Source organism: Capricornis sumatraensis, chromosome 9 (genome assembly GCF_032405125.1).
Source record: "Capricornis sumatraensis isolate serow.1 chromosome 9, serow.2, whole genome shotgun sequence".
NCBI lineage: Eukaryota > Metazoa > Chordata > Mammalia > Artiodactyla > Bovidae > Capricornis > Capricornis sumatraensis.
In genome coordinates this window covers 41,899,857-41,914,273 of record NC_091077.1, presented here as the reverse complement: position 1 = coordinate 41,914,273, position 14,417 = coordinate 41,899,857, and the positions used below count along the sequence as shown (strand labels likewise).

The 14,417-nt window shown below is 36.6% G+C and overlaps 1 protein-coding gene across 1 annotated transcript; it reads left to right on the top strand.

Annotated features, from left to right (window-relative positions):
• Positions 1-2,960: 2,960 nt before the first annotated feature.
• OR2G6 (olfactory receptor family 2 subfamily G member 6) lies at positions 2,961-3,899 on the top strand. The gene has a single exon (XM_068979787.1). The coding sequence runs from the start codon at positions 2,961-2,963 to the stop codon at positions 3,897-3,899; it is 939 nt and encodes a 312-aa protein (XP_068835888.1).
• Positions 3,900-14,417: the final 10,518 nt, after the last annotated feature.

Here is a 14,417-nt window from a genome sequence, read left to right as displayed (position 1 = left end):
GAATCTGCCTGCAATGCAGGAGACGTGGGTTGGAACCCTGGGTCGGGAAGTTCCCCTGGAGAAGGAAAGGGCTACCCACTCCAGTATTCCTGACTGGAGAATTCCATGGACAGAGGAACCTGAGGGGCTACAGTCCATGGGTTTGCAAAGACTCAGACATGACTGAGTGATTAGCAAATTCTTTTCTTTTTTGATTTTTTTAAAAGTATAAATTTATTTATTTTAATTGGAGGTTAATTACTTTACAATATTGTATTGGTTTTGCCATACATCAACATGAATCCACCACAGGTATACACGTGTTCCCCATCCGGAACCCCCCTCCCTCCTCCCTCCTTGTACCATCCCTCTGGGTCGTCTCAGTGCACCAGCCCCAAGCATCCAGTATCATGCATCGAACCTGGACTGGCGATTTGTTTCATATATGATATTATACATGTTTCAGTGCCATTCTCCCAAATCATCCCACCCTCTCCCTCTCCCACAGTCCAAAAGACTATACATCTGTGTCTCTTTTGCTGTCTCACATACAGGGTTGTCGTTACCATCTTTCTAAATCCATATATATGCATTAGTATACTATACTGGTGTTTTTCTTTCTGGCTTACTTCACTCTGTATAATAGGCTCCAGTTTCATCCACCTCATTAGAACTGATTCAAATGTATCGTATTCAGTTCAGTTCAGTTGCTCAGTTGTGTCTGACTCTTTGCAACCCCATGAATTGCAGCATGCCAGGCTTCCCTTTCCATCACCACTCCTAGAGCTTACTTAACTCATATCCATCGAGTCAGTGATGCCATCCAACTATCTCATCCTCTGTCCTCCCCTTCTTCTCCAGCCTTCAATCTTTCCCAGCATCAGGGTCTTTTCCAATGAGTCAGTTCTTCCCATCAGGTGGCCAAAGTATTGGAGTTTCAGCTTCAGCATCAATCCTTCCAATGAATCTTCAAGACAGATTTCCTTTAGGATAGACTGGTTGGATCTCCTTGCAGTTCAAGGGACTCTCACAAGTCTTCTCCAACACCACAGTCTATTAGCAAAACTAATAACTGAAACTGTAAATAAAGTGCTTATAGACCAAATTTTTTCCCTTTTTTCATCTATATTATTCTAGTTCAAATAAAAATACTATTTTTCATATTTTTCCTTAACTACAGAGGGATTTTGTTCTATTTTGTTTCCATATTATATTAAAGAAAGTCAAACTCCACAGATTGTAAACGTGAATAAATATATAGATTTTTTTAGATAAGACAATATTCTGTGAACATTTTGTATATATAATTATGTATAGTTTTATATATCACATACATCATTGCATCACATATAATTTTATATATATGTATGTATATATAATTACAAATTATGTAAATACAGTAGATTATATTATATATAAATATAATAACAAATTATAACCAACTTTAATGGCAAATAATAAAATAAGTCACATTTCCTACATGATGAAACTTTATGTAATCTTTGAAAGTTAGATTTTTTTGTTGTGCTTTAAACTTTTGATATAACATAAAAATACAAGATTTGGATATATAGTAAGTGTAAGCAGCATAAAGTATTGAAAATTATAAAAATAGATAGTATTTACTTAAAGAAATTATTAACTTATAATTTGACTACCACCAGTTTAATATTTATTCCCATTATAATAATAAATTGTAAATTTTTATTAATGTTTACAGGTGTTGAGCAAGAAGTATGGAGATGAAAGTAAGTAAAGATGAAGAAACTAAGCTGTTTCTTCTGGTACACTAAGCAGTTAACAGTAATCATTTTTAAATGAAGATATCATAAGTAAATATTATTTTTAAAATTTGTTTTTATTATTCAAATATTATGTACTAAAATGTAATGTGTTCAAAGTACATTTTCAAATGAAATAATAAACAATTGAGTGAATATAAGCAGCATTAAATTATTTCCAAAATACTTTTTCAACTATTGGATTTTAATAGAAAAAGGTATGAAAAATTTAAGTGGAAATACCTATAAAGGAGAGAGACAAGATAAACTACTTCTCTAACTCATCTCTAAATACTTTAAGCTACTCTACAATAATCAAAAAATGTTAAAAATTATTGGAAAGGAGGTAATTGAAGAGAAGGAGGTGGGAAGTGAAGAAGGAACCATGGAATAAGGTGTGTGTGAGCGACTGCTAACTACTGGGTCTTTAGTTAAAAATGTCCGCAGCTCAAACTCTGTGTTAAGTCAACACCAATGTCCAAACCAATTAGTGGGTGTCATGGTGATGCTGCTGTTATTCTCATCTAGTCTCTTTCCTCTCCTCTCAAGACCACCCACCTCTTTAAGAGTTCCCTTCTCGGCCACATTGGTTCAAACTTCTTTCCATGCCTGGGATGTCATCACTTCTTGCATCTAACCTACATTTTCTCCACATATAACTGTTATTTTTCCCAATGTCTCCTCCATATTTGTCTACCATTGGATAATTTTTTTAGATAACAATAGCAGACTCTTCTAGGAGTCTGCAACCACCATTGATAGAATCAGTCAGTCAGTCCGTTCAGTTGCTCAGTCGTGTCTGACTCTTTGCAACTCCATGAACTGATAGAATAGAGTCTCACAAATGCACATTACTAAATTTACAGAGATGTCTCTGATAGATGAAGAATGTCAAGCAGATGATACCCTTTCGGATTAAGAATGAAAAGAATCGAGCATTGTGATGGTGTCTGTGTTAGAGTTCCTCCTACTAGGGTGGCATCTACTTCAAGGAAACATGGGGAGAGGTATTTTCTGTCAAAATATACATTGAGAAAAATATACATTGAGGAAACTGCTATCATTCTTCCACAACATGGTTGAATGTTGTAAGAGAAAAATAATCATATTGGAAACAATTACAGTTTACTAATAATATTCACCTCCTCACTTTCTATCTCCAGAGTATAAACCCTTTTATGAATTGAAGTCTGCAAGATAATGGAAGAAAGCAACAGCAGCTCTGAAAAAGGGTTTCTTCTTCTGGGATTTTCTGATCAGCCCCAACTAGAGAGAATACTTTTTGTTATAATTTTGCTCTTCTACATCTTAAACCTACTGGGAAACACTGCCATCATTTTAGTTTCTTACTTGGACCCCAAACTCCACACTCCAATGTACTTTTTCCTCAGCAACCTGTCTTGTGTAGACATCTGCTTCACCACCAGTGTTGCCCCACAGTTGCTGGTTACTATGAATAAGAAAGACAAGAACATGAGCTATGGCGGATGTGTGGCCCAGCTCTATGTAGCCACTGGGCTGGGTTCCTCTGAGTGTATTCTCCTAGCGGTCATGGCTTATGATCGCTATGCTGCTGTCTGCCGGCCTCTGCACTACGCAACCATTGTGCATCCTCAGCTTTGTGCATCCCTGGCCAGCACAGCGTGGCTCAGTGGCCTCATCACCTCCCTTATTCAGTGCTCCCTTACTGTGCAGCTGCCTCTTTGTGGTCATCGCAAATTGGACCATATTTTTTGTGAGGTGCCAGTGCTCATAAAACTGGCCTGTGTGGACACAACTTTCAATGAAGTAGAACTATTCGTGGCCAGTGTAGTCTTTCTCATTGTCCCTGTGTCACTCATCTTAGTCTCCTATGGCTTTATAACGCGAGCTGTGTTGAGGATTAAATCAACAGCAGGGCGTAGCAAGGCCTTTGGGACTTGCTCCTCCCACCTGCTTGTGGTCATCATTTTCTATGGGACCATCATTTTCATGTACCTTCAGCCAGCTAAAAGTAGCTCCAAAAACCAGGGAAAGTTTGTCTCCCTTTTCTACACCATAGTCACCCCACTTTTAAACCCCATTATCTACACTCTGAGAAACAAAGATGTGAAAGGGGCCATGAGGACACTGGTAACAGGAAATGCTTTCAGTTCATAAAGGGTATGAGCTGTAGGTATAGTTTTAGCGGGTTGGTTTTAGTTTATGGATTATTTGTTCTAAGTGCAATTTTCTTATTCAATGCTGTAAGAGATAGTAAAAGACACAGAACTCTACAAGAAGCTAATATTCTTGAGCCGCAATAGTGTTTCACTTTTTCCAAACATTCTTCTCATGAAGTCCAAGATTCTATGCTCTATCTAGAGAAAACTCTTTGCTTTCTCCACTATGCCATCAACTTTCATACACAAGTTATGTCACCCTGGAATACTGGTCTATTTGGTAAATTTCTGCTTATCTCTACAATCTAAAATAAATTTTACCTGTACTTCTTGAAACTTGATCCATCTAATCCTCTGGGTAAAACTGGTTCATAATATATGTTTCCTTAAAACATAAAGCATTCTCTCTCTCTCTAATAATATAGACCATTTTGGAAATAATATATGACCACTTTCCCACAATGTCATTTTAAACCAGAGACTGGACAAGCCTTATTATATTGGCTCATTTATATTATGAAAAAATACAAAACAGAATCATGATACATTGATAACATTTATGATGCAAATTTTCACTTCATTATTTTACTAAATTGACAAAATAAATAGTATTACATTAAACAGATCAGTCCATATATAATTTAGAGTTGTTCCCCTTTTCTTTAAAAGGATTAAAAGTTGAGTGAAAGTGACAGAGTGTGTGTCATTCTCTCTGTCTATTTCTCTCAAAAAGAGCAGAATTGATCAATTTGTCAATCTCCAGTATTTTAAGAGAACTGTGCAACTAGGGAGAGATTAATTTAATCTACATATTAAGTTCACTTCCATCTTTCATAATAATTTCAAAGTAAAAAAAAAACCGTGAAAACAATGAAGACAAAAAATCAAATTCGTATGTGACTTAGACTTATGATAACAAAGAGGAAAACTGAGGCTCATTTAAATTCAATTGGTACTAGAATATTGCTGTTAGTCTATAAATATTACAGATAAAGTTTGGAGCTGTTTTTACTGCCAAAGCCTAGATTGAAGGCAAAATGGCTGCACCCAAAAGGAAAAAAAAAAACATGTAGAGAATTTTCTGATTGAATCAGTGATGCCTCTGCAAACAACCTCTGTCCAATTTACATCTATCTAACATCTTTATAGAAAAAAAAAAAAAACTACTATTTAACAGAAAGAAGAATCATAAAAGTCTGATTGAATTCGTCTTCTGGAAGTTTCTTATGTGAGCTCCCCACTCAATAATGGAAGGAAGAGTTGGGAATTCAATTGAACATGTTTTTAGAAATGCACACTTTCATTTATAATGCCCAAGGAGAGACGATGTTCTGTAGGAAAGCTCATACTTATAAAAACGTCACTTCTTTATACCCAGAAAGCACAACACAGGAAAGAACATACATATGTCAGAATCTAAATAAATTTAAATAAAATAAAGCCCCTATGACACAAAATTTTACAATTAATAAAGCATTAAAAAATAAAACAAGAAACAGTTAAACTTTTTTATGGATATTTAGGACTCTGAATTACCACGGTGGAGAGCCCAGACTCTATGCTGTGAAACATCTCTACTAATTCTAATACCCTGTGGAGGAGAGAAATGTCATCCTTGAGATCCTTAGTAAGGGCTGCAACAAAGTGCTGGCCAGAAGTCTCCCAGGAAATATCTGTAGATGCTCATTCTCAAGGGCATGTGTGGGAACCTAGGTTGGAGGCCTTGAGGATGACTCCAAACCGAACCCCTCTTCAAGTGCCACGTGGACGATCTTCAAGGACAGCAACAGTTGCTCCCATAATAAATCGAATAGCTCTCAAGAAATACTTGGCAGCCAACCTCAGGAAAAGAACTTAAAAAAAAAAAAGAAAAGAATAAACAGCTGAAAAATGAGAGGAAAAAAATGTATGAAGGAAAGGAAGTAAACAATAGATAGGACTACTGTGAGAAAAAACAAATGCAAGGACAAAATAACAACAAAACCAACACTTAAAGGTAATATGAAAAAAATTTCTCATCAGGAAAAAGTAAAATTTTTATGTATGATTACTTAAATGCTAACATAATTCATAAAAAGCTATATATAGAATGAAATAAAGAGAAATACACTATTTTCTACAACCAAAAAATAATAGGCATAACTCTTCAAAAAGAAATCAGTAAATAACATGAGTGGTAACACATATGGAAAGAAAAATTAATAAAAAGTCTCATTATTAGATGAAAATGTAAACATATTTGAAAAAACATGCCACTATTTTTTCTGTATTTAATGCAGGGTTTTCTATGATAATATGTTTGCATTGATTTTGCAATATACAATTCTAACTATATTTTAAAATTTATAATATTCTAACTTTTCCTATAATGATTGAATAATCTCAAAAAAACCCATGGTTTATTTTTTAAAATTTCTCCATAGTTTGCTCAGAGAAGGCAATGGCAACCCACTCCAGTATTCTTGCTGGGAGAATCTCAGGGACTGGAGAGCCGGGTGGGCTGCCGTCTATGGGGTCGCACAGAGTCAGACACGACAGAAGCGACTTAGCAGCCATAGTTTGCTTTCAGTTTTTCTGTTGATTAATAACTGGTGTAAGCATCAGTTCAGGTCAGTTCACTTAGTCGTGTCCGACTCTTTGCGATCCCATGAATCGTAGCATGCCAGGCCTCCCTGTCCATCACCAACTCTCGGAGTTCACTCAGACTCATGTCCATTGAGTCCGTGATGCCATCCAGCCACCTCATCCTCTGTCATCCCCTTCTCCTCCTGCCCCCAATCCCTCCCAGCCTCAGAGTCTTTTCCAATGGTGGCCAAAATATTGGAGTTTCAGCTTTGGCATCAGTCCTTCCAATGAACACCCAGGACTGATCTCCTTCAGAATGGACTGGTTGGATCTCCTTGCAGTCCAAGGGCCTCTCAAGAGTCTTCTCTTCACATTTGTAGTCTGTTTATTGTTATATATTGATAAGGCACTTTAAAAATATATGTGTATTTTATTGAAATATAGTTGACTTACAGTGTTTCAGGTGCAGAGTAAGGTGATTCAATTATGCATATCAGTTCAGTTCAGTCACTCAGTCGTGTCTGATTCTTTGCGACCCCATAAATCGCAGCACGCCAGGCCTCCCTATCTATCACCAACTCCCGGAGTTCACTCAGACTCACGTCCATCGAGTCCTTGATGCCATCCAGCCATCTCATCCTCGGTCGTCCCCTTCTCCTCCTGCCCCCAATCCCTCCCAGCATCAGAGTCTTTTCCAGTGAGTAAACTCTTTGCATAAGGTGGCCAAAGTACTGGAGTTTCAGCTTTAGCATCATTCCTTCCAAAGAACAACCAGAACTGATCTCCTTTAGAGTGAACTGGTTGGATCTCCTTGCAGTCCAAGGGACTCTCAAGAGTCTTCTCCAACACCACAGTTCAAAAGCATCAATTCTTCAGTGCTCAGCTTTCTTCACAGTCCAGCTCTCACATCCATACATATACATGTATATTATTTTGAGATTATTTTCAATAATAGGTTATTATAAAATATTAACTAAGGTTTCTCATGCTGTAAAGTAAACCTTTGTTGCTTGTTGCATGTCTATTTTTAATTAAATATCTAGCATTTTATTCATACTAAGTCAAACATGTGGATTCAAAATATCATAAATTTTTTAGTTAGGCAAAAATTCTTGAGTTTTAGAAAATGTATATATTACACACACACACACACACACACATACAGAAACTTTTCTATTACACTTGATACAGGCTTGAGAAAGAACATCAAAATAAAGAGACATATTGGAGAATGTAAGCAAAATGAAATGGGATTATTGAATATGAAATAGAAAATGTGAAATAAACTAAATAAAAGTAAAAGATCATCATATAATGCAGTTGTTTTTAAACATGAATACTCATTAGAAACATATCTGGAAGTCTGGAGAAAGAAGGCAATACTTGAGCATTTGTATTTTTCAAAAAATTCCAAGAGAATTCTGGTATGCATCTGGACTTTAAAAAGTGATGACAGGTTTTTCTATGAAATGGTAGTTTTGGTGATATAGAGTTCTATTATTTTTTTTATTGACCAGCCTGGCGTGCTGCAGTCCATGCAGTCACAAAGAGTCAGACACAACTGAGCAACTGAACTGAAATGAATCGTGATACAACACTGTTAAGTGAGTAACAGTTACACAATCACAATAGTAATATATGTTTATCAGTTCTCACAATCAATAGCCAGATAAAACATAAAAGATAATTACAATTGTAAGCCATAATGGGAACACAATTCAGTTCAGTTCAGTTCAGTTGCTCAGTCATGTCCGACTCTTTGTGACCCCATGGACTGCAGCACGCCAGGCTTCCCTGTCCGTCACCAATTCCTGGAGCTTGCTCAAACTTGTGTCCGTTGAGTTGGTGATGATGCCATCCAACCATCTCATCTCTATAGTCCCCTTCTCCTCCTGCCTTCAATCTTTTCCAGCATCAGGGTCTTTTCCAATGAGTCATTTCTTCATATCAGGTGACCAAAGTATTGGAGCTTCAGCTTCAGCATTAGTCCTTCCAATGAATATTCATGACTCATTTTCTTTAGGATGGACTGGTTGGATCTCCTTGCAGTCCAAGGGACTCTCAAGAGTCTTCTCCAACACCACAGTTCAAAAGCATCAATTCTTCAGTGCTCAGCTTTCTTTTTAGTCCAACTCTCACATCCATACATGACTACTGGAAAAACCACAGCTTTGACTAGACAGATCTTTGTCGGTAATGTCTCTGCTTTTAAATATGCTGTCTAGATTGATCATAGCTTTTTTTCCAAGAAGCAAGCATCTTTTAATTTTATGGCTGCAGTCACCATCCACAATGATTTTGGAGCCCAAGAAAAGAAAGTCTGTCACTGTTTCCATTGTTTCTCCATTTATTTGCCATGTAGTGATGGGACCAGATGCCATGATCTTAGTTTTTGGAATGTTGAGTTTTAAGTGAGCTTTTTCATTTTCTTGGCCACCTGATGCGAAGAGCTGACTCGTTGGAAAAGACCCTGATGCTGGGAAAGATTAAGGGCAGGAGGAGAAGGGGACAACAGAGGATGAGATGGTTGGATGGCATCACCGACTCGATGGACATGGATTTGGGTGGACTCCAGGAGTTGGTGATGGACAGGGAAGCCTGGTGTACTGCAATTCATGGGGTTGCAAAGAGTCAGACATGACTGAGTGACTGAACTGAACTTGCACTCTCTGCTTTCATTTTCATCAAGAGGCTCTTTAGTTTCTTTTCTCTTGTAAGGGTGGTGTCATCTGCATATCTGAGGTTATTGATATTTCTCCAAGTAATCTTGATTCAAGCTTATACTTCATCCAGCCAGCATTTCACACGATGTACTCTGTATATAAGTTAAATGATCAGGGTGACAATATACAGCCTTGATGTACTCCTTTCCCAACTTGGAACCAGTCCATGATTAACTTAACAATATAAAATAATTGCATATAATTTGGGAGGGTCAAACAGAGTTATGTGGTAAGTGGAAGTACATATATGCACATGTATTCCATCCAGGAAATCTATGTCTTTTGGTTGGTGCATTTAATCCATTTACATTTAAGATAATTATTGCTATTCATGATCCTATTGCCATTTTCTTATTTTTTGGAGTTTTATTTTCAGTAGGTCTTTTCCTACCCTTGTGTTTCCTGCCTAGAGACATTCTTTTAGCTTCTGTTGTAAAGCTAGTTTGGTGGTGCTGAATTCTGTTAATCTTTGCTTGTCTGGAAAGCTTTTTATTTATCTATCACATCTGAAGGAGAGTCTTGCTGGGAAAAGTATTTTTTTTTTGGAGGGTCTTCTCTTTCATCACTTTAAATATATCATGCCATTCCCTTCTGGCTTGGAGAGTTTCTGTTGAGAAATCAGCTGATAGCCTGTTGGAAGTTCCTTCTTATGTTGTCACTTTTCCCTTGTTGCTTTTAATATTTTATCTCTGTATTTAATTTTGTCAGTTTGATTACTATGTGTCTCAATGTGCTCCTTCTTGGGTTTATCCTTTCTGGGACTGTCTGTGCTTTCTGGACTTGGTTAACTATTTCCTGTCCCATGTTTGGGAAGTTTACAAGCTATTATCTTTTCAAATATTTTCTCAGGTCCTTTCTTTCTCTGTTATGTGAATATTGATGTGTTTAATGTTTTCCAAGCAGTCTCTTAGGGTGTCTTCATTTCTTTTCATTCTTTTTTTAATATTCTGTTCTGTGGCAGTGAGTTCCACCATTCTGTCCTCCAGGTCATTTATCTGTTCTGCCTCAGTCATTCTGCTATTGATTCCTCCCAGTGTATTATTAATCTGTTTGTTTTTCAGTTCTTCTAGGTCTTTGGTAAACATTTTGAGCATCTTCTTGATCTTTCCCTTCATTCTTTTTCCTAGATCCTGGATCATCTTCACTATCATTATTTTGAATTCTTTTTCTGGAAGGATGCCTATCTCCATTTAGTTGTTATTCTGGGATTTTATCTTGTCCCTTCATCTGGGGCATAACATTATGCTTTATTGTTGTGATTAATGCTCTGCAATATGGTTTTTATTTTGGCCACTGTGAGCTGTGAGACTGCACTTTTTCTTGCTTCTTCTGTCTGCCCTCTGATGGATGAGGCTAAGAGGCTTTGCAGACTTTCTGATGGGAGGGACTGGTGATAGGGAAAACTGAGTCTTGCTCTTGTGGTCAGGGCCTCGCTCAGTAAAGCTTTAATCCAACTATCTGCTGCTGGGTGGATTTGCACTCCCTTCCTGGTAGTTGTTTGACCTAAGTTGACCCAGCCGTGAGGTCTATGGGTTCTATGGGAGAGTTAGTGACAAACTCCAAGAGGGTTTATGCCAAGTTGTACCCTCCAGTGCCCCAGTTCCTGCAGTAAGCCCCCGCCAAGTTATGTCTCCACAGGAGACCCTCCAACACTAACAGGTAGCTTTGGTTCAGTCTCTTGTGGGGTCACTGTGCCTCTCCTTTAGATCTTGTTATGCATAAAATTTTGTTTGTTCCTTCCAAGACTGGGGTCTCTGTTTCCATCAGTCCTCTGGAAGGATAATCTAATCCTGCTGGCCCTCAAGGCCAGATTCCTTAGGGGTTCCCAGTCCCTTTGTCAGATTTCCAGGCTGTGAAGTCTGACGTGGGGTTCAGAACCTTATAGTGTGAGAACTTCTTTGGTATTATTGTTCTCCAGTCTGTGGGTCACCTACTTGGCAGGTATGGGGTTTGATTTGATCATCATGTGCCCCTTCCACCATCTTGGTGAGGATTCTTCTTTGTATTTGGGCATGAGTATCTTTTTTTGGTGGGTTCCAGCATCCTCCTGTCAATGGTTGTTCTACAGCTAGTTGAAATTTTGGTGCTCTCCCAGGAGGAGATGAATGCACATTCTTCTACTCCTCCATGTTGTACTGGAATTGATAAGACACTTTTAGAAATGCAATTGTCAAAAACAAAGACACATAAGTAGATTTACATACATTACCAATTTATTTTCCAATTTTATTTCCATTTTATCCACATGGAAAGGGCAATCTTGCCTATCTCTGTGATAATTACATATTGAAATTGCTTTTAACCTGTACAATAAAAAGGGCATAATGAACAAATAGTTCCAACATCCTTCCATGAAGAAAGAGATGTACTTTTTAGAATAATTTTTTTTAAAGCTACGTATATTGGAAATACTGAAGAATTCAAGGGAAAGAGAAATATAGGATAAGATTTAAAAAAAAAAAATTGAGGGAAACCACAGCACAAACCTAGCCTAAATAGTAAGTCAAAAAATGGAAACATTTTGAAGTTTATAGATACAGATGCAGGAATTATTAAGCAGTTCATCCAGGATAACTTGTAGAGAAGCTGAGGATCATGATGACTTCCATCCCAAATATGTACCCCTCCTCCACCCCCTCAAAAGCTGTTTAAGGAATAAAAAAGAAAAGAAAAAAAATCATCATAATGCTCAGAAGATAAACTGTAGTTATGCCTCCATATGATACAAAGAGTCCCAGAAACAATGGAGGAAAGAAAATATATACTACTACATATAAAAAAGGAATAAAGTAAACAATTTCCTCATATTTAAGCAGAACCAAACTCACCAAAGAAATTAACATAAGAAAAATAATGAAATGAGGAAGATAAAAGAAAAAGAATCATTAAATACTAAAAAAGAGTCTAAATAAAGTAAAAAAAAATTTTTAAAAATACCTTCAAAAGTAGTGGGAAAAATAAAAAATAACTGTAAACACCTGACTTTCAAAAATATTAAATTTAGAAAACACAGTAATAGGACTCAATAGAAGGAACACAGATGAGGAAATGTTTATCAGATGGAAGATAAAGTCTATAAATGTTCCCTGAATATTTTGAAAAAGGAAACACATATATATGTATATAATAAAATAAGTAAACATAGATAATATATGTTATATATAAATAATGCATAAATTATATATACATAACATGGGCTTCCTCCATGGCTCAGTGGTAAAGAATCCACCTGCACTGCAGGAGACACAAGAGACTTGGGTACGATCCCTGGTTCAGAAAGATTCCCTGGAGGACGGCATGACAACCCACTCCAGTATTCTTGCTGGGAGAATTCCATCGAATTTCATGGATGGAGAACTCTGGAGGGTAATAATCCATAGGTTCACGAAGAGTCAGACACCACTGAAGCTACTGAGCACACATATACATAACATATATATTTACATGATATATATAATAAATGTTGAAGACGCAGTAGTGTTGATCATCTCTCTCTTAAAAGAAAACTACATTAAAAATAATTCTGATATTTGTGTGACTTTTATTTGCAAATTTCTATGGTCTAAATATTTCCACCATGGTAAACTCAAGTTGTCAATGCAATATCACTGACTACAGAATTAGGAAAAGATGTATCAAGTTACCTCTCACAAGAAAGTGCAATCTTTCTTTAGCACACTGATGAACAAATACTATACATCAAATTACATTTCCAAAACACACAAAATGAAGAAAGCTAACAGGACAGAATGATAGAAACTGATTTCCCTGAAATGAGTAAAGATACCCATCTTTCTGGACTGGGGGATTAAACACAAATACTAAAAATTTCCACACCATATATATCATATTAAACTATACATATCATATTGCTTTTGTTCAGTTACTAAGTCCCATCCACTCTTTGAAACCCCATGGACTGCAGCATGCCTGGCTCCCCTGTCCTTCACTATCTCCCAGTTTGCTTAAATCCATATCTATTGAGTTGGTGATACTATTTAACCATTTCATCTTCTGCCACCTGCTTTTCATTTTGCCTTCATTCGTTCCCAGGATCAGGGTCTTTTGCAACCAGTCAGCTTTTCACATTCAGGTGGCCAAAGTATTGGAGCTTCAACTTCAGCATCAATTCTTCCAATGAATATTAAGGGTTCCAATTGCAAAGAATTGGGATTGGCTGGTTTGATCTCTTTGCCGTCCAAGGGATCCCATCCAAGAGTCTTCTTCAGTACCAGAATTTAAAAGCATCAATTCTTTAATGCTCAGTCTTCTTTATGGCCCAACTTTCACATCTGTACATGACTACTGGAAAAGCTATAGCTTTGACTGTATGGACCTTTGTCGGCAAAGTGATATCTCTGCTTTTTAATACACTGTCTAGGTTTGTCATAGTTTTCCTTTCAAAGAAAAAGTGTCTTTTAATTTAATGGCTGCAATCACCATCCGCAGTAATTTTGGAACCCCCTCCCCCCACCCCCAAATAAAAACCTGTCACCATTTCCACTCTTTCCTCATTTACTTGCCATGAAGTGATGGGACCAGATGCCATGATCTTAGTTTTTTTAAATATTGCATTTCAAGCCATCATTTTCACTCTCCTCTTTCTCATTCATCAAGAGGCTTTTTAGTTCCTCTTCTCTTTCTGCCATTAGAGTGGTATCATCTTCATATCTGAGATTGATATTTCTTCTGGCAGTTTTGATTCCAGGTTGTGATTCATCCAGCTTGCATTTTGCATGATGTAAACTGTGTATAAGTTATATAAGCATAGATTTTATATATCCTTATGACTTTATCTTTGTATATTATAGTTTTCTAAGAATGTACTTATTTATTTTAGGTTATCTAATTTGTTGAGATATACCTATTCATAGCAGTCAATATAATACAAAATATGAATCTTTGCATCTTGTGGTATCAGTTGTAATGACTCCTCTTTAATTTTTGTTTTTATTTACTGTATTTCCCCATTAGTTTTTAATTTTTCTAGTTGGAAATTTTGTCAAATTTATTTGTCTTTTCAAAAAACCTGCTCTTAATCTTTCAAAATATTTCTTTTATTTTTCTAATCTCTGTTTCATTTCTGTTCTGATTTTTCTTTCCGTTAGTAGGGCTTAGTTACTTTTCTAGTTCCCTGAGGTGTAAAGTTAAGTTGCTGAATTAAATTCTCTCTTTTTATTCCTAACACAGTTGTATATTACTAAGCATTTTCCAGGTTTCCTTCTACT